Source organism: Lemur catta, chromosome 13, assembly GCF_020740605.2.
Source record: "Lemur catta isolate mLemCat1 chromosome 13, mLemCat1.pri, whole genome shotgun sequence".
NCBI lineage: Eukaryota > Metazoa > Chordata > Mammalia > Primates > Lemuridae > Lemur > Lemur catta.
In genome coordinates this window covers 36,994,392-37,015,688 of record NC_059140.1, presented here as the reverse complement: position 1 = coordinate 37,015,688, position 21,297 = coordinate 36,994,392, and the positions used below count along the sequence as shown (strand labels likewise).

Below are 21,297 nucleotides of genomic sequence, written 5' to 3'. Positions count from 1 at the left end.
ACCTTTATCACATAAAACTCTAATCCTTTATATATAATACTTTCCTTCTTTCTTACCCCAAAATAAAATCATAATCACAATTTCATTAAATACACTCACACATCCCATAGAGAAAAATTCTGTAGAGCATAGTGAAGAGAATGGACCCCAGAGCCACTCAGCTCTGCCAGTTACTAGCTATGTAAACTTGAACTTGAGCAAGTTACTTAATCTCTTCATGCTTCATTTTCCTCATCTCTAAAATGGGCATAATAAACAGTACCTTATCTGATAGGGTTATCCAAATAACTCATAATCTAATGAGTTACTATAAGGCACTCAGAAGGCATAGCTGCCACAAAGTAAGTCCCCTACACTCTTATTAATTTTTAAACGTGAATTACCACTGCTAACTTTTGAGTGGAATTTGACCCTCCAAATGCAAGTTAAGAATTTCCACTTAGAGGCTCTGAATATTTTTCAAACCAAAACCACCTCAGTCTCACCAAAATATAATCATAACAAACTCACCTGGTTTATTTGGATTATTTTAATATATTAATTGCTATTCTCCTGATCAGCTGCATAACTATACACAATACACTTACATTATCGAGATCTCCTTTCCCTTATGGAAGGTACAGAAGTGGAGTGCACAGCAGAAAAGAGCTGGGCAAGATTAACCCCGAGCTCCTTTCTTTAACTCTTTAAATCCATCAAGAACAGGACTTTCCAGACTCCTCATCCTTAAACATTAGCCATTTTAGTTATTTCTTAAAGATAAACCATTTCTTTCAACACCTTATGACTTGTTAAAGTATCTGTAACTGCTGCAAGCCTGGAATATGATTGTTAAACACTTAAATCTGAATTTTCAAAAGGTTAAATCATTTCTGTACCCGTCTACAAGCGTACCTATCCTTCAGGACCTGTGCTCCAGTTTTAGTGCCCCATGAAACTTTTCTCTACTGTTTTTTTCCCATGATATGCCAGTGTGAAAGATACTTCCCTAAGTTACTAACATATTTACAGTATTTAACAAATTGAACTTGATTACAAGTTATGTTTGTAGCTGAGTTTAACTGGTTTGTGTTAAGCCAATGTATGTAGAAGCCCTAGGGTTAGAGAACTAGTTATTTCTTTCATATCTACACAGCAATAACTATAATGTTGAGGGTAAAACTGATGTTTAGTAACTAACCTTTGGGATACCACTAAGAATCACAACATGTAAGTTCAAAGGGCCATTTGGCAGGTATAATCTTCTCCGTTCAGCACATGAACCTAATGAATCCCAGAAGTCCAAGTTAAATAACGGATTAGCAGGGACTAAAATTCCATTCTCCTTTCTCATAGGTCAATCTATTACCATTAGATAGACTCCCTTTAATTATACCCTGACTAAGGTACTAAGGTGACTTCAAGATCAAGTCTGGGTCAGCTAGATCAAGAATGCAATAATAACAAATAAAATTCTAATTTTTAAAAAAAAAAAACTCTGGATGGCTCATGTAACATGTTAAATTTTTCCTTAAAAATAAATATCAAATGAAATTATAGAATTTCCCTCTCTAAAACAATAAAGTTTAAATTATTCGTTTCACAATATCTGAAAGCTTATTAAGTGTAAGAATAGTAACATTTCTTCCAGATAATTAAATAAAAAACTCCCGCAGTTTATTCTTTAAATTAAGGAGAGATTATAGAGAAGTCAAACGCTTTGCTCAGATCAACAGGTTGAAATTACTCATGTCATTTTCATAATTTCCTCTTTAATTATATCATCTCCAACAATGATTATCAGTGTTTGTTTTGCTGGGCAGTAAGAAAGTACCGCAAAATGTGGAAGAAGATCTTCTCTATCACTCTCTGTAAATGCAGAAATCTCCAATGCCCTGGGACGGTGATCCACCACAGCATGACCAGGCACACCTCGCCCTCGACCTCGACCCCTGCCTCGGCCGTGAGCTGCACCTCGACCTCTTGAATGAATTCCTCTGCCCCGACCAGAAGAAAGAATTCCTCGTTTGGCAGCCTAGAAGAGATTAGACACACAGATTAAACAATGCTGTAACTAAGAATACAAGCCAAGTATTATACTCTGGCAGATGAACACAACTTCTATTGAATTTGACATCATATTCCAATGTCCTATAAAAGGATCACATAATTTAAATTGAGGTTTTAGTTTTTAAAGGAAAAGCAAATTTAAGTAGCTAGTGAATTTAAACAACGAAATAACATTAAGGTTTTGAAATTACTAAACGTGCCTTTTTCTAAGTTCTTGGTCTCTAAGACATCAGGATATATAACAAAAAAAGATCAGCAACTCTTGATTTCCAAATCATATAGTGTTAAAAATGTTACTTCAGAAGTCAGGTTAATATACAGATACATAATGCCTATGTATACAATAAATACATTTTTCTAGTTATGACTTTCAAATATAATGTTTCCATCTGTTTGCCTATTGACTTCAGTAGGTAGTTATCTCAAATTCATCATTTTCATCACTTATAACTAACATCATTACAGAATCAATGTAGCATACTTATTGATATTCTACATTACTCAGTACGAATAGGGCACTATTCATTCATTCCGCAATTATTTAATGAACACTTTCTGTGTATCCTCATGAAACTCAAATCTAAGGGGGTAAAGAGACATTAAACAACTAAGATATATTTACTTATATTAATAAGAAGTGACTCAAAAACTGGGGAAATGCTTTACTTGAAGATTTGAACAGAACTTTAAAGATTTGCAGTGAATAATCCACTAAAATGAATGCTCCCTGAAACTATTTTTTTTTTATTTTTTTCATTTTATTCTCTGCTTTATATCCAGCACCTACAACAGTAGCTGACAGATTGTACTTAATCAAAGAAACAAAGAATGAAAAAGGCAAAAGTGAGGTGTGGATTACAGCATGGACAAAGGCACCAAGGCTAAAAGGAATGTGGTTTTCCAAAGAATTAATAAAATCCAATGCATAAGCTGAAATAAAAAAAAAAATCCAATGCAGCTAAGTGGAGAGATGAAGCTGGAGAGAGAGGTAGAGTTGGATCATGCATAACTTTAAGGATATCATGTCAAGGATTTTAATTTTTATCCCAAGAGCCATGAAAATCAATTAAGAGATTTTGAGCAGTAAAATAGAGTGATGTAATTAAACTGGTGTTGAAAATGATATTCCGACCAGAGTTTTAAGAACAGAGCAGAAGGAAGAAGAGAACAAGCTGGAAAACCCATCAGTATGCCACCACAGTAGTCCTAGGACTGGAAGGTGAAAGTTTAGACTATACTGGTAGCAATAGAGACAGAGAGATGTGAACACATTTAAGATACATTAAAGAGTAACACATATTAAACCTGGTAATTAATTTGATACGGACACTGAAGGAAAAAAGAATCAGCTAGAAATCACTCCTAAATTTCTGGTTTGGGTAACCGCATAGATGGGGTGTAGGAACAAGGTAAGTGTCTATACGTTGAGTCTCAGTAGTGAGATCTTCAAATGGAATGTCAAGCAGACACAACTACCAAATCTCTACTAGTCTAAGTATTGCAGTTTCTTCATCTCAAATCAGCTAAAATAATCATTTAAAATCAAAACAATAATGTTATGTTACATAAGCCAGGAAAAGAAAGACAAATACTGTACGATCATCTCACCTATATGTGGATCTACAACAACCAAACTCATAGAAACAGAGAGCAGAATGGTGGTTATTAAGGGCTACAAGGGCAGAAGAATGAGGAGATGCTGGTCAAAGGGTACTAAGTTTTAGTCAGATAAGGAGAAGTAAGTTCTGGAGATCTATTATACAGCCTGGTGACATAGTTAATAACACATTATGTACTTGAAAACTGCTAATAGAGTAGATTTAAATTTTTTATTTTCATCAACCAATGATAAATATATGAGGTAACAGATATGTTAACTTGATATAATCATTTCACAATGTATGCATATATCAAAATATCATGCTATATACCACATATACATATTTTTTCATTTGTAAATTAAAATGATAAAAAATAAAAATCCAAATAATAAGCTTAATAGGTCAAGGATTGATGTTAATATAGATTAGCACATACAAAAGTATGCTCTGAGGAATATTAATGCCTCAAAATGCTCCTTGATAAAGGGGGTCCATGGCCAAATAAATCTGAGCAACACTGAATACTTAATATGGATATTTAGAGATTCACAAATTAAAGCCTCTAAGAACCCCCATAGTCAAAAAGCATGTTTAATATAACATTTTCAAGGTTATATTTATTTGGCCTGAGAAACTTCATTCACTAATTATCCACTAATAACTAGTGGAATTACTGTGGTAAATGAACACAGTCTGGGAAATACTGCATTACTGCATATACTAATATTAACTGCAAACTAAATTTAAGCCATCATAAAACAAAAACAGAAAATGCCATTCCATTTTTAGCTTTTTCATAATAAAAATGCAAAACATAAACTAATAAAGAATCTTGGTTAACGGTATTATTTATTATTATAAATAAAATTATGGGCCAAAATTTAGAAAATATTTTGTTTTAAAGTAGTCCCAACAAAACTGGCATGAAATCTCTAGAATAGGGAAAATACAATTTCTGAATTAACATAAAAGAAATCTATCTTTCTCAAAGCCTTTTTCCCCTCAAAGATCTTGGACAGGATACACATGAAACCAGAGAAAGTTTTCAGAAAATGCAAATGCAGGACAACATCCTATGATCTCCTATGACTTTCAGATAAGATATGGTCTTACAGCAAATCTGGTAGCTACTAAATGTTAAGTCCTCAATACCTGAATGGCAGTATTCAACATAGATTTCTACTGTGCTGAAAAAATTATGATCAAGTTGCCAATAAATTCTGAAGAAAGCATTCTCAGATGAAGTAAAATAATCTAAAATACAAATAATTTAAATTATTGTATCAAACAATGATATAGACATGTACCAATTATATTAATGGCATTAATGTCTCTTTCTGTACTTCAAAATATAATTCCAATTTTTAAACATCTTCTTGTTAAGTATTAAAAATTCTCATGTCATGTAATAGGATCGATTTCACTAGGAGTTTGTTTCTTACATAAATAACCATGTAACTAAATTATAAGCAGGTAGTTTATTTTCTCTTTTATAAATATCCACAGCACCATCTATAGGCAAAACTCAAGTAAGCATGTTCTTCAATATTGTTCTCAATATAGTTCTACCACTAGAAGTCTGATTCGTACAGCAACTCAATTTCTATGCAAAGCATATCTCCATAAGAATACCTGAAAAGGCTTTAATAGTTTACTGTCCCAGGAAGGATAGGCCAAAAACAGAAAGGGAAAAAAATTCACTAGAAATGGAGGGACTTGGGTGTACAGGTAGAATTACTGCCACTCCTCATTAAATAAGATTTTCTCTAGTAGCTCTGAAAAATTTGTTAACCTCTTTCCTTTTTTCTATATCAACATCCCAATATGTATGCCAGGGATTACCAACAACTGTTGACTAGAATAAAGGGAATATAGTTTCAAATTAACCAACATAACTACATCTGCTCCTTTTAAGTATACTATGTGGTTGTGATGAAACATACTTCCAGCTGTAATTCTGTATACTTTCTCCTAAGTTCAGTGACTTCTTCCCCAGCCTGCATCTTCTTATATAAATCCAGTTCTGTGTCAAGCAATTCTTTCTGCATCTAAAATACAGATATTAATTAATATTTTATATGGCAAAAATATCTTGCATTTACACAAAGCTTTTTTACAAAGAATTTTTATACATTCCCATTTAATCCGTACATTTCTTTTCTATCTCCAGTACTACATCACTCTAGTCCAAGCCATAATATTCCACAACTCCACAATACTGTAATAGCTTCCTAACTAGTTACTGCTTTCACTGACTTCCCTACAATTTATTTTCCATGCAGTAGCCAAGAGGGAGAATTTTGTAGCTTGATATGGAGTAATTTTCAAGAAATAACTAAAAAGGAGGGTAAAAAACAAAAACAAAAAAACACACGAAGGTGGTAACAAGCAATATACAGCATGCTTTTATGCAAGAAAGAATACACACACACACACACACACACACACACACACACACACACACACACACAATCTACAGAAAGAAATATTAGAAGGATAAACCAGAAACTAATGATATTGATTATCTATGGGGCAGGGGATAGGCATAGAGTGTAAGGGATCAAAGGGGAAGGGATCTTCTATGCACATATTTTTTTAATATAATTTGGCTTTTGAACCATGTCAATTGTTTTACTAATTCAAAAAATAAAATTAAATCAGCAAGAACTCGGGGGGGGGGGGGGATCCAAAACTGAGCACAAGTAGAAATAAACCTACCTTTATCAAATTGATAACTACACAAAAGGGAAAAAAATGCAATTCTAGACTGCAGTTCTCACTTTACATCCTTAGGTGGAATATATTGAAGTTGTCAAGAATGCAAATAAATTTTGAATGTTATTAGTTGTTGGAAGTGGTATTGTATCAATTTTGAAACTATTTTGAATCTACTATAGGACTGTGTCAATGAATAATACATCGATGTTAGTGGAACCAAGCTGTCATTATGAGAATAGGAGATAAAATATAGAATAAGAAAAGGAAGAATTATGTGGTGTTAGATTAGAATTAGAAATATCAATATAAATCATGATTTTATACATACATACATAGACAACAAGTATAAATACTGTGTACCTCTGTAGTTTTTTTCTTTAATCACTTATTACCAACTGAAATTATCTTGCTCACTTGTTTGTATCTAATAGGTTAATCTACCTGAATTTCCCCTTTTCACTCAATCCACTCTCTACAGTGCTGTCAGAATGTTACTTCTCTGTCATTAACCTTTTATATCACCAACTACTTAAAATATAAAGCTCAAACTTCTCAGTCAAACATTAAAGAACCTATATTATTTTGTCCTCAAAGTACCTTTCGAGATTATCCATACCTATTTTCCTAATTACTGGCTTACCAACTACAACTCTACAGGATTCAAGAGATTAGTATAGCTTACTTGTTTATATTTATTTATTTATGGCAAGGGGAGAATAGTACAATGCTCAGATTTTGAACAAAGGATATTAAGTAAAACTAAATCTTCAAAGTGTAGTGTTTAATGTTTCTTAATAAGTAATAATAGGAATAACAACACAAATTAAAATACCTGAGTCTTGGTTTTTATACTTTTTGGAAGACAGCGTCCAGGAGAAGCAGCTTTGACCTCATCTTTCAACTTGGTGATATTTTTGGTCAAAATCTCTAAAGTTTTCATTATTTCTGCTTTATCTTCAGACTTCATTGTTTTGTTTTTCTCCAGTTTTGAAATTAACATCTGCCAAATTTTTAAAGACAGAAAAATATTAAGATACTTCTACTATCATTAACAAAGCAAACACAGAAAGTAAGTATAAAAATAAATACTACTACTTTTAGTGTATGCATTCATGACAAAGCTAACAACCACTAAGTAAAAATGGCAGAAAAGCAGATCTGGTGATGCTAACCATTTAACAATTCAAGTCTTACTCCTGGTTTACTTTGTGAAGAACTATATTATTATTTCGGTCTCTCAGAACCTAAGATCAAAGCACACAACCAGAAGAAATTTAATTCTATTACTGAAAAACTGTCAATCTGAAATAATATCAACAACTTTACTTTCTGATTTATATGCTGACATTACTGCCCGTAAGTATTCCCACTCTATATACGTAGTCTGTAGCCCAGAAAGAACCAGAGAAAGTTTTATGGTTCCCTTCATATAGTGAGATATTAGAAAAATTGAATGTTTAATTACTTTCTTTGTCATAGGGAACAATAATTGGCTAGCCTAAGAATGATACCCACAACATGAATAGGAAATAAGATGATAAATAAGGTAATATGAAGTAGAAAAAGCCACATAATATTATTTGGAGTTATCTGGTTATTCTGAGTCAGGACGGCTTCAGTTTTTGGCATAAAGCACTGTGATTTCTCTTAGTCAAGAAGTAAGACTAATTAAATGTCATAAATTAGAGCAACGGTGTCCAAAAGAAATAACACAAGCCACATAAGTAATTTCTAATTCTCTAGCAGTCAAATTAAAAAGATAAAAAAAAGAAAATTAACTTTAAAATACATTTAACTCAGTATGTCCAAAATGTTATATTCCAACAAAAATTATTATGATGTTTTGTTTCTTTGTTCCACATCTTTGAAATCTGGTGTATATTTTACACTTATAGCATACCTCAATTTAGGCTAGACACATTCCAAATACTCAATAGTCAGATGTGGCTACTGACTTCTATACTGGACAACATAGGACTAGAGGATCTCAAGTCAGTAAGGAAAGGTACATATCAACATTGAGAAAAAGCTTCCATTTCATTATCTGTTGAACAAACTACTGTGAAGCAAAATAACTGAATGAATACTACCTTATTTTCATTTCATGTTGATAATCATAATTCCATTTAAACTATACCCACCATTAACTGTCTGCTCTTTATCTCTAATACACTATCACTGATAACTGTATCAGTTACCATTAACAATTATAGTAAATCTGTTTCTCAAAACTATTTAGTGTAACATTAAATTCACTCAAAATTATAACATTTGTAAATATATTTTGCCAAATCTAACTTTATTGTTTTACCTTCTGTGTTTCAATGTGCTTTTCTAAAATTTCTTGTTTCCTTTTCCTTACATCCTGCTGAAGTTTCAGTGCCTCCTAGAGTCAGGGATTAAAAATATCATTAGAATATTACTAAGGATAAACAATATTACTCAAGAGGAAAAAAGCGGTTATAATTGCAGAAGGTCAGCAACAAAAATTATATGCAAAGTTTTCCTATGTAAAACTTAAAATACGTTTAAAAGTTTCAAAGATCAATCATGGGAACCTTTTGTTCAAAGAAAAAATTAATATTTACTGATACACTGTGGAAAACAAAAGTTTAGTGATAGCCAACAAATACCTTTTGGTCTTATTTTGTGATAAGCACTGAAAAAACACATACACAAAGATTTCCTACATGCAAATTTTGTGCACTATACTAGCTGCACTTACCTGCTTTTTTTTCTGTGCTTCATTATTATCAACTGCAGAAGTGGAAACAAGTAAGGATTTTTGTGCAGCCTTCAAAGCAGCAGGATTATACACTGTTTTTGTTAGGCCAGTGGATGTAGACAACACCTATCAATACAAATTCAATTTCTTAAAAAATACATCAATGATTCATGATTTCCTAAGTTCTAATTTCTATAAAGCTTAACTTTAAAGCACTACTGTCCAATTTCAAAACACACTGAACTAATTCATTATATACTTAAAATAACTAAATCATATTTGGTGGTTTGAAAGGTAGGATATAATGAGGAATAAGCCCTAAAATGAAAAAAATTTAAATTAACACCAAATACCTACAGAAAAAGATATTATACAAAGACAAACATATAAAAATGTCAAATCAAGACATTTACTATATCACTGAAAAATATTAGTTTGTTAAATACATTTACTATTATTCCTAATGATTAAAGCAAAAACCACACACAAGAGCATGGCACAGGAGGAAAATGGATAGTGTCCCTCAAATAATTTTACCTGATCATTTGCAATTCTAAAATATACCCTTATTGCATTCATTCTCCATTCTTTGGTAGCAACGCTCCTTCTGCTTGAAGTGACCTCATTTCCTTAAACCCAGCTCAGGTTCAGCATAACACAATTGAGACATCCACAAAGCCCTCATCATTTCTCTCTTCTACGCAGGTCCTTAAATTTTATTCCTTTAGCTATTAGGTAAAAATTCTATTAGCTATTTTTAGCTAGTATTAGCTACTTAATAAAAATGACCTAATGATATATTAATTAACATGTCTTTCTCCCTGTCTACACTGTAAGGGCCCTGTAACAAAGACCATGTCTTTCTCCTCTTTGTGCTTCTTCCAGTACCTAAGTCTTGCCACCAATTAATTATGAGACCATAGGTAAGATCAAGCACATTTTTAGGCCTCAGTTTACTTATCTATAAAATAAGGAAGTTCAATTTGATGGAGGCTAAGGTCCTTACAAACCCATAAATTCATTCCATGAAGGCAAGGATTTTTCTTTTTTCTTTTTGCTTGGTTCACTGCTATATCTTCCATGCCTAGAGCACTGCCAAGGCACACGGTAAATACGTAAAGAGAATTTTTGTACTAAACTAAATGAAAATAATTATAGGACAGAGTGGACAACCTTTTCTACACAAGGGTCAATTTAAAAAGAAAAGTATTCATAGGCTGCCTTTTTTATCCTTCAAAATCTAAACAGTTACAACAAGTTCCATAGGGTAGTTGGTTACTGATTCTTAAAAAGGAGCCTAGGGATCCCTGTAGGGAGATCTACGAATGCTAAAAAAATTAACCTTAAGCCATGTATGTGAATGCTGTAATTTCCCAGAGGAAAAAACATTCCTTCTAAAGTCTTAAAAGGAGTTTATAACCTAAAAAACTTAAAGTAGTTAAAGACCTACTCAAGTGTAAAAGTAATAATGAGAAAAATCGCTCTACTTTTGAGCTACTAAAATGTTAACATCTGGGTAACAGAAGTAGCAATCCGAAGACCACCTTCTAATCTTCCATCATGAAATTAGATTAGGGAACATCACAAAGCTTAGACAACTCATCTCTGTTCTAAGTAGTCAAGAATGTCTTTGTCTCTAAATGAAATAAAAACCTAGAATATTGTAATTGTACTAGTTCCATATAGTACAACTGATGTTTGAAAATAAAAGTTAACAATACTTGATGTGTGTCAGAATATGATAATTTTCTTCAATGATGAAAACTAATACTCAGATATCAATAACAAATATGAAATGGTTGCATTCATTAAAATAGGGAGTAAAACACAAATTTCAGTTATGGTCTAACTTCATTAACCATCCTCTGTAATTCTAGAGATAAATTTCTTCCATAGAAGAAATTACCTTACCACACAACAAAATGCCAAACTGTACGACTATACAAAAGTGAGACAATAACTTTTATAAGGAAAGAGATACAAGATAATTTGCCAAAAACAGAGTCTGAGTGTTTCATAAACTGTTTTCCTAATAAGGGGGGTTCTATAACAAGTTGAAAAGTTGTGACCAAAAAGGATTTCTATACTCAAGTTGGAAACAATAAATATCATAAACATATTTTCCAATTTCAAATGTGTATTATCATAATAAAAGCAGAAATAAAGAAACCCATATAATTTATTTAATCCAGCATTTCTCCAACTTCAGTGTGCAGAGAATAAATAGTCCTTTTCAAAGCATCCTTAATATCTAATATCAGACTAAGCAGTGTTGGTTTAAAGTGCACAAAAGTATCTGACAAGAATGAGAACACTCCTTTAATTCCTAGAAGTATTCCCATTTCCTTGTTTTATCCAGGAACTTCCTTCTATAAAAATAGAACATTCACTAATATATTCAGCCTAAGACTCAATGACCATAAGACACATTATCATTTTATCTACCCCTACTACACAAAAAAAGGCTTCCAATTATAACCATAAACACCAACGACTTAAAGATACATCCCAGGGTTGAGGGGTAAACCCACAACTAATGGAAGCGGAACATACTGTATAGGGAAGGGACATGCTTGTAGTCCTGGCTTGGGTGGGGCAAACAGCATGACATGTAACCAAAATGTTTGTACTCCCATAATATCCTGAATAAAAAAAAAAAAAGATACAGCCCAATTGCAGAGGTGTTAAAATGTAAACAAAAAAAAAAAAAAAAAAAAAGCGTCTTGGAAACAATGAATATGTAATTACAAACACTGCTCACTATTTGAATCTACTTGGTTCCCAAGTTTAGATGGCAAGGGATATATGTATTTTCAAAAGATGAAAATCTATTAAAAATGAAACCAGTGGAGGAGGGAAGTGACAAGCTCAATAGAAAAGAAGATGCTATAATTCCTAAGAACACAGTCAAACCACACATAGTGGCCTTTCCAAACCACCATACCTTCTCTTTTTCCAAATGGATTTCTGTATGTGCTATAATTTTACATATTTATTTTACTTCTGGACACCTTGAGTGCATTTATTTAAAAATTTCAACTGTTTATGAATTCTTTTGGACTTTCTACATATACAATCATGTCATTTGCAAGTAAAGAGTTTTGCTTCTTCCTTTCAATATCCCTCATATGGTTTATATCATTTTCTTTCCTTAGTATATGGAGTAGACCCTCCAATATAATACTGAGAAAGGGTGATGAGAGTGGACACCCTTGTCTTGTTCCTGATCTCAGGGGAAAAGCAGTCAATATTTCACCATTGACTATAACGTGAGCTGTAAAGAATTTTTGCAGATATCCTTCATCAAAGCAAGGACGTTTCTCTTTATTCCTCTTTTGCAGAGTTTTTAATGTAACTAAGTAACAAATTTTATCAAATGCATTTTCTACCACAATAATTATTTGGGGTTTTCTCCCTCCCTTATTCTGTTAATATAGTCAATTAAACTGATTTTCAACTGTTAAATTAACCCTGAATTTACCTGACCATGATGTATTATGTATTTAATAAATCACTGGACATTTGCTAGTATTTTGTTTAGGACATTTGTGTTTATATTCATGAGAGATACTGATCTATAATTTTCCTTTCTGGTAATATCTTCCCAGGTTTTGGTATCAAAGGAATGTTGAACTTAAAAAATGAGTTGAAAGATATCATGTGCTATGTTGCCAAAATGTACATCACTAATACTTCTTACTTTCCCTAAAGAGACAGAGGCTATAATTCATTTATTTTATTTCCTATGTAAAATATTACCACACATAACTACTGTTAGTACTTGTAAAGAAAGAGAAAAAACAGCTTTTTCTCACGGATAAGAATGGAAGGGAAAAAGTATTTTGTAACAATTACTACAAAAAGTTATTATAAATTAAGTCACAGAAGTATCATTTTTTAATAAACAATGCTGAAGCTGTACTTAAATACAAAAGAAACACAGTTATAATGCTTAACACATTGACTGCTACACTAGGAAAAAAATTTTTTTTCCTTGGGGCCATGGTATTTTATTAAAAAAATAGAATAAAAACTTTGAAAATAAAACAATCCTTCCTAATTTAATGAAAAATGAAATTTATTGGGTTCTATTCATTTAATCCACGTTTTTAGAATTAATTTGTCAATATTAATTATTACAATAACAACATCAACAAGTAAGATTTTCACGAAGCAACTACAGGGTTTTGCCCAGATTTTGTTTCACAAGGCCCCAGGCTCAAAACTAACATGAGTTAAATACAATTCACATGGCGGTCAATGTGCTAAAAGCCATACTCAAAATAAGTAGCTCTAACAGGGTTTTAAAACAGAAATACCTTGTTTCAATGCAATATAAACAGTATCTGAGGAGTAATGTGGATGTTTATTAATGTAATTACTATATGACCAATTTTTATATTAAGTAAATCATCTTTTCAGTAACTATGAATGTTTATTTATGGTATTCACTTAAAGTAACTCATAGATGTGCATTCTATGCCAAGCCTGAGAATTCCAGTGAGAAGATTAAGATTTTAAAGCTAAATTTATAAAATATTTTTAGAGATTAACAGTTTTTTTCTTCTGAGAATACTAAATATTCATTTTTTAATCCATTGATCTTTTACTCATTTTAAAATTTTTTAAATTTATTTTCATTGACCAATAAAGATTGTATATAGATGCTTGATTATGATGGGGCTATGTCCCAATAAACCCATCATAAGGCAAAAATGTCCTAAGCTGAATATGCATTTAACAACCCAGAGTAAACCCATCATCAAGTAGAAAAAGTGGAAGTCAAACCATTGTAAGTTGAGGATTCTCTGTATACTTATCACGGACAACATGTTGCTTTGAAATATATACATAGTGGAATGGCTAGATCGAGTTAATTAACACTTGCATTACCCCACATATGTTTTGTGGTGAGAACACTTAAAATCTACTCTCTTAGCAATTCTCAAGAATACATTTTTATTAACTACAGTCACCATGTTATAACAATAGATCTCTTGAACTTATTCCTCCTATCTAACTGAAATTTTAAATCTTTAACCAATACCTCCCCAATCCCCTACCCCTTCAACCCCTCCCCTAAGCACCATTCTACCCTCTGCTTCTGAGTTCAACTTTGTAGGATTCCACATATCAGTGAAATAGACAAAGAGACTAAAAGAAACAAAGGAATAAACAATCTTTAGAAATATTTTAACAAATATAAAAGTAAAAAATGTGTTCAGTCAGTAATCAATTTTTGCTATAATAGCTTAGTTCTCAGAAAGTTAAGCAAATACTTTCAAATAAATCGCATTTTCCTATAATAAACACAATCCAGGTCATAATACTGACAGAGGCCAATACATTAAAAAAATTAATCAATAACAGTTATGAAAGGAACATACCATAAACTCTCTAATCTTTATATTATTTATATACTTATTTCATTTTATTTTTTGAGACAGGGTCTCACTCTGCTGCCTGGGCTAGAGGGCAGTGATGTCATTACAGCTCACTGCAACCTCAAACTCCTGGGCTCAAGCTATCCTCATGCCTCTGTCTCTGAGTAGCTGGAACCACAGGCGCGTGCCGCCATACCTAGCTAATTATTCTATTTTTTCTAGAGACAGAGTCTCACTATGTTGCTCAGGTTCCTAATCTTTATATTTAAAATAGCAAAATTACACAACAAATCTGAATTTTAAAAATAAAAGGGTTAAGAACAACTACCTTGTCTGGTTCTCACTATTAAATGGGAACTAATCGATCAACACACATATGCATATATGGAAGTAAAACTCAAAGGAAATCAAGCAGGTGGGGGGGAGAGGTGGGTAAATTCACACCTAATGGGTACAATGCACACTATCTGGGTGATGGGCACACATATAATGTTGACTGAAACTGTACAAACAGCAGTTCAGGTGACCAAAATGTTTGTACCCCCATAATGTTCTGGGGTGGGAGGGAAGAATGACTACCTTTTACAATTGAGGAAACATAGCCAGTAAGACTTCAGCATAATACACAATGGCAGCTGCTAAATCAATAGATGAAGTCTCTATATGACATGGAATGTTCTTCCAATTATACTATACAATTTCCCTTTTAAAAGCTCCATGGTATAGATGTTAACATATCATCTATGTAAACGGACCAAATATATTTTTAGATTGCCAAAAAAAAAAACTATTGAAAAATAACATCCTGTATCATAAATTCGGTGTCTAAAACTGATATGATAAAGAGCATTAAACACTCAACTGATTACACAGTTTACGTTCTTACAATTTAGAAGGGCTTTAAGAAGGGTTTACTGGGCGTTGTTTATAGAAAGAGTACAAAATGTTACATTTGTGTACTTATTTGGTTTAATAATGACAGAGGATACTGCAGATCCTAGCTTTGAGTTTTCCCCTGCCTTCAATTTAAAAAAGAATTTTTTAAATAATATTTGATGGAGAATATTCTTCTATTCTTCCTAAGATTTCTCTCAGTCAATGCCCTCTAAGGATTCTGCACCCAAACCCCCCAAGGGTTAGGGGAACAGAAACAGAAACCACCATGGAGAAGCAAAAATAAAATGTTACTGTATAAAGAGGTTCACTAAAGATGACTAAAAGTTACATACTTATAAATAATTGTTTTTCCTGGAAAGATCCTTTACAGTATTTATTGAGTAATATTTTTTCATAAATAGTCTGCTACCATTAATGAATTTTCACAAATTCAGTTTAGGGTTATTACGAATATAGTATATATTGGTATATATGGTGGTTACATATTAGTAAAGTTATAGTATCAATTTCAAATTTGTACCCATTTTATTCTAAAGCTATACAAAATACTTATAAAAAGCAGTAATAAAACAATAGTAAAATATACTATGAAAATTTTGTAAAAGCTGTGAGTACAGACTTTAATCTCAAGAGTACAAATCTTGACATAAACAGATCCTAAACATTACTAGGTATTTTAGATGTCTCCAGAATTGCTCAGTAATACACTAAGTACAGCAGAATTTAGTGTTTTTGTAAGTTTTATTTTGTTTTTAATTGACACATAGTAATTATACATATTTAGGGGGTACAGTGTAATGTTTTGATACATATATACACTGTGTAATGACCAAATCAGGGTAATTAGCATATCCATCACCTCAAATACAGTGTTTTTTTTTTCAGTTCCTGAATCACTTATTATCAAGGAGGATAAATCTAATCAAAGTAAATACTTGATACTGCTGAATTTAATAGCACAGACTAAGCAACAGTTCAGAACAGGAAGGGGGATAAAATGGAAAAATTTGGAGGTTTCGTGGGAGACAGAGAGATTTTTCAATCTTTAAAGAATAACTAGAATTTAGTTAGGCAGGGGTAAATGCACTCCAGAAAAATCACCACCAAAAAAAAAAAAAAAAAGGGAAAAAGGCAGGAAAGGGCAAGAAACGATAAGCAGAAAAGTACTTCCTAGGGTATAAAAGAAAGACTAGAGCAAGAGAACCAGAATTAATGTGGTATTGATGAGCTGTGAATCAAGCAAAGTAACGTAGCTGAGAAGTTTAAAGTTTCTGTAATGAATTAACATTAAAATAAGTGAGAGTAGAATTAGTGACAGTTTAAACTAAAGGAAGAAAATTCCATGATGCCAGCTAAGACATTGTACCCAGAGGCCAGGGAACTGAAGGTGGTAGAGAAAAAGAAGTAGCCTACAAAAACAAGTAAATGACAGTAAGGTTTTTAGTTCATATAGCTTAGAAAATGGTGTTATCACTTCCTGAGCTAGGAGATAGGAGAAGTTAATTTACATGGAAAATAATGAACTCATTTTAGGCGAGTTATGCTTGAAGTAATACTGAGATAACCAAGACAAAAGTCTGACACAGAATGAGATTCAGATTCAAATTTCTAGAACTGCCAAAGTTTAACACAGTAAATAAGGAAAATAATATTCTGAAGAACAAGTGAAGACAGCAGGTCAGCTTGTCTCACTGGATGCTTTGTTTATGAAATCAATTTCCTTTGTAATCTTCAGAATGGAAAGAGCCACGGACTAGAAATACGAGACCCAGATTCTAGTTCTGGCTCAGTAACTCATAGTGTATAGATCAAACCATAAAACTATTTGGGTCTTGACTTTCTAATATAATGTGAAATATACAGAAATGAGAAAGATTAATTCTAACATTCTGTGATTTCACATACCTCGAAATAAGACTAAAGATCAGGGCATTCACTCATACCTAAACAGAAAAAAATAACACATCTACACAGAACTATAAGACAGATCCATAAAGTTCTTCGTTTAATCATTATTTACCCCTTTATTTAAAAAAAGACATGACTAAACGTATTGTCAGGCTACATCAATAGCTGTTTAGTAATAAATAAAAAACTTACATTTATATCATCCTTTCCATTTTTAAAAATACTTTTAAATAATTGATTTTATTTAATCCTCACAGAACCCCATGAGCAAGACAAATATTACCATCACCATTTTACTGATGAGTAAAAAGATTCAGAAAAGTTAAGAACACTGCCCAATGTCATGCAGTTAGTAAGTGAAGAGCCAGGGCTCAAACTCAGGTAAAATTCCTAATTCCTGGCCTTTTCTATTAGGCTGCCAGAATTATCAAATTAAAATATGCACAGTATTTCTAAGGAAAAAAAAAAAAAGAATGGAGCACATGGAAATATAGTGAGAGGCAAGTATTAAAATGCTGATGCAAAAAGTAAAAAAAGAAAGGCAAATATTTTTTTCTTTTTCAGCAAATAGAAAGCAAAAAGGTAGGAACAGGAGATACAGGTACTATTAAGAAGCAAGAGTTTGGAACTATGAAAAAAATTAAAAATTAAGATGCCACCTGAAAACATTTACGAAGCCAAGACAAACACATCATGCTATTCTTCTTACCTTTTCAGTTGCTGAAACAGATGGCTTTGATACAAAACCCAACCTGTCCTTCACAGATAACTTAGTTACATTCTAAAAAAATTAAAATGGACATATTCAGTGTTTCCCCAAACATACATAAGTCTGTTGGGATTTTGAACATTCTGATTCTACTTATATATACCAAATCTACGAGTATACTGATGCTAATCACAAAAACTTGGGCATTTTTTTTAAGAGAGAGAAACAGAAAGAAAATGTGTGTGGAAAAAACAAAAATAAACAGTGTATGATATTAATCATGAAAAAGTATGATGTAAAATAAGAGGTCTGAGCCAGGTGGTTGCTAAAGTCCCTTCTACTGAGATGGAATCATAAATTCTTAGAATCATATGCTAACAAGTAGAAAATCTGAACATACTGAATATTAGGTTTAAGTACTTAAAATACATGCCCACTACACTATTAACAATTAGTGCCATTCTTTCCTAAAGTATGTTTCTTTTATATCCAAATACACTGTATTTGGTGATGATTTGGAATATTAAAATTGGGGATTTTTAATAACTAATAATTTACCAAATTACATTCTTTATGTTCTCACTGAATCACAATATCTTACACTTCAGGAATTATCTAAGAAGACAATTTTAATAAGGTGGCATCCATTAGCTAAGCAGTATACTACATTCTAACTCTATGTTACACATCAAATGCTGAAACATAGGGAAACAAAGGAAAGCTAAGTTTCAGAGACTGAGAGTGTAGAAAAAAAGACTGCCACTCAAGCGTGGAAGAAAGTGGGAAGGAAATGACATATGGAGAAGAGAACCCTAGAACCAGGAACAAGTGATGCAGAGTTCTGAGAGAGCTCTATAAGTACTTGAAAAAGTATTACATTAAGCATGCTTAACCTGATAGTTTAAGTCTTTCCTTCCCCAAAGCTTTTAATTTAGTCTACTACACAATTATCTCTGGAGCAGAATTCCAATTAAGTAAAAAGATGATGGAAAAAATAAGATTTAGTGTACTGAACTTCACTCTTCAGGCAGTTTTGCTAAAATATACCACCTCCACAAAGTGAAAGAGAAATTGTTCTCATAAGTAAGTGTTAACTAGAGAGAAGAATTTAAGATTCAAATATTACAGGAAAAGTAGAGTGTGAAAATGTTATGGTAATGGTAAAAAAAAAAAAAAACAAACTTATAGGTGGGGTTCAAATATGTAAAGTCTATCATATTTCTGTGTAAAATATATACAATTAACTATAATCAAATCATCAAGGGAAATTAATTTACTGAGAACCTATTATGTGACAGGCACAGTGATAAGACCTTCCCTTTACCTGAGGAAGATCTGAAGTGGCACTCTGGGCTTCTGCAGGTTCAACAGTACTTGATGGTACTGGACCCAAACGCTCTTTGACCGATTGCTTCACAACAGGCAAAATGGGTTGCTGGACTAAAGGCTGCATTACCTCAGAACAAGAAAAAAATTTCAAACAAGCTGATTAGTTCAGGAGCATGGAAGGTAACCTTTGTTATTTTGTTACCAAATTGCCCATGCAGAAAAAGTTGTAAAAATGCAGCTAATAATCAAAACCTAACTGCCTTCCAATTTCCTTCACACATGAATATAGATGTTTTCTCTGCATAAAATTATTTATTTATAAGGTACAGGAAAAAGTTAAAATCCACCTTCTACTATCTTCTGTTTCAACAGACAAAGTGCTGTAATATACCTCTACAAGCAATTAATCTAAAATTGTATTCTGATCGATTCACTAATGGGGGGAGGAGATAGAAAGGGAAGAAGTGAGGGAAGAAAGGGAAAAAGTGAGAGAGAGATGGGAAGAAAGAATTTCTAAGATGAACCCAGAGCCTGATTTTCTGAAATATATATAGCTACCATTTACTGAGTGCCTCCTATCTGCCTGAGATTATTCTATATGCTTTATATATACCATCTCCTATAATTCTCTAAACTAGGGATTAACATCATAATGAAGTGAGAGAACAGGTTAGAAAGGTTGTGTAAGTTCAAGTATACACAGTTAACAATAGCTAACAGTAGAGCCAGGATCTGAACTCAAGTCTACCTGAGGCCTCTGCCCTTAAACACTACACTAAGAACTTTCTAAAAAAAAGCACTTATTTCATACAAATTTCTCTCTTACCTTTGGGGAAGTAGTTTGTAACTGTTGGGTGTTTCCTTCTCTGTGCCAATAAACCTTAATAAAGCGATTGTTTAACACTGCTTCTGTACTTGATATTGCTTTCTTTGCTTCTTCATATGTTGCAAATTGGATAAGGGCACCTTCAGGATCACCATTATAGGCAACCTAAGATTTAAAATATTAACAACAGTGAATTTACAGAGGAATCTGTTGCTTTACATGGAAAAATTCATCAAGAAGTGAAATATTGGTCCTTCTAAGGAAGATTCTACCTATACACTTCCTTACATCTAGATTATTACCATGGTTTACTTTTAGGCCAGGAGAAACAGTAACTGAGAATTGCTCATAGTATAAAAAGAGCCTCCTTCCTCTATATAATAGCAGAAAATGCTGATTGCACAAATGTTATATACGTGCATTCAAAATGTTTCTCTTTTTACCCACAACTATAATACTACGAGAAATAACCCTTATATGTCAATGAGTGGCATGGCCAAGATCCATACAGTCTGGAGAAGGCAGTAAACCACTTTGCAAGGGGTAATCATTAACTAAAAATTACAGAAAAACTTATTCATACAGTATCCCACATTTGTAATTCCCACAACATATTTCCAAGAGCATGAGAAAATTTAAGAGCACCAACAACAAAGACCTACATAACAGCATCAATCACACAATCACATTTGACACATGAGGAAACTAAAATTTCAAGGATTCTATATACCCATACAACTAGTAAGTAATAAATCCAAGGCTTTTCACTTCAAATTTTCTATTCTTTCAATAATAGCAGTGTTTTCCAAAGTGGTGTACATAAAACACAAGTGGTGTGCAGCAACAGAGAATAGAGATTAACGGCACATTCTGAATCAAATAGCCTGGCTCAAGTTTTGGCTGTTATTCTCATATTAGCATGAATAAGTTATTTCACCTTTCTGTGACTGTTCTATAAATGAGGAAAGTAACAATATCTGCTCCATACTATTACTTTAAGAATTAAATGATTCATGGAAAACAGAGAATATATGTCATAAGTAGGCAATAAGTATTAATTATAAGAATGATTTTAGGTAGCATTTTAATAACTGTACATTTATTGGAATTTAAAAACACTGATCTCACCAATGTTTAATTAGGAAGAAGCT

At 32.4% G+C, this 21,297-nt stretch overlaps 1 protein-coding gene across 18 annotated transcripts in view; it reads right to left on the bottom strand.

Annotated features, from left to right (window-relative positions):
• Positions 1 to 21,297, bottom strand: part of RBM26 (RNA binding motif protein 26) — an 85,672-nt gene that overhangs the window by 18,663 nt on the left and 45,712 nt on the right. For 9 of the 18 annotated variants that reach the window (XM_045567500.1, XM_045567501.1, XM_045567495.1 and 6 more), the window contains exons 12-19: positions 20,147 to 20,311; positions 19,316 to 19,447; positions 17,992 to 18,063; positions 9,094 to 9,219; positions 8,680 to 8,754; positions 7,201 to 7,368; positions 5,594 to 5,698; positions 1,814 to 2,014 (exon numbers count right to left, since the gene is read on the bottom strand). In XM_045567500.1, coding sequence (XP_045423456.1) covers positions 1,814 to 2,014; positions 5,594 to 5,698; positions 7,201 to 7,368; positions 8,680 to 8,754; positions 9,094 to 9,219; positions 17,992 to 18,063; positions 19,316 to 19,447; positions 20,147 to 20,311 — 1,044 coding nt within the window. The remainder of the gene's footprint in view (positions 1 to 1,813; positions 2,015 to 5,593; positions 5,699 to 7,200; positions 7,369 to 8,679; positions 8,755 to 9,093; positions 9,220 to 17,991; positions 18,064 to 19,315; positions 19,448 to 20,146; positions 20,312 to 21,297) is intronic. The other 9 variants (XM_045567498.1, XM_045567496.1, XM_045567488.1 and 6 more) reach the window with 3 other exon arrangements.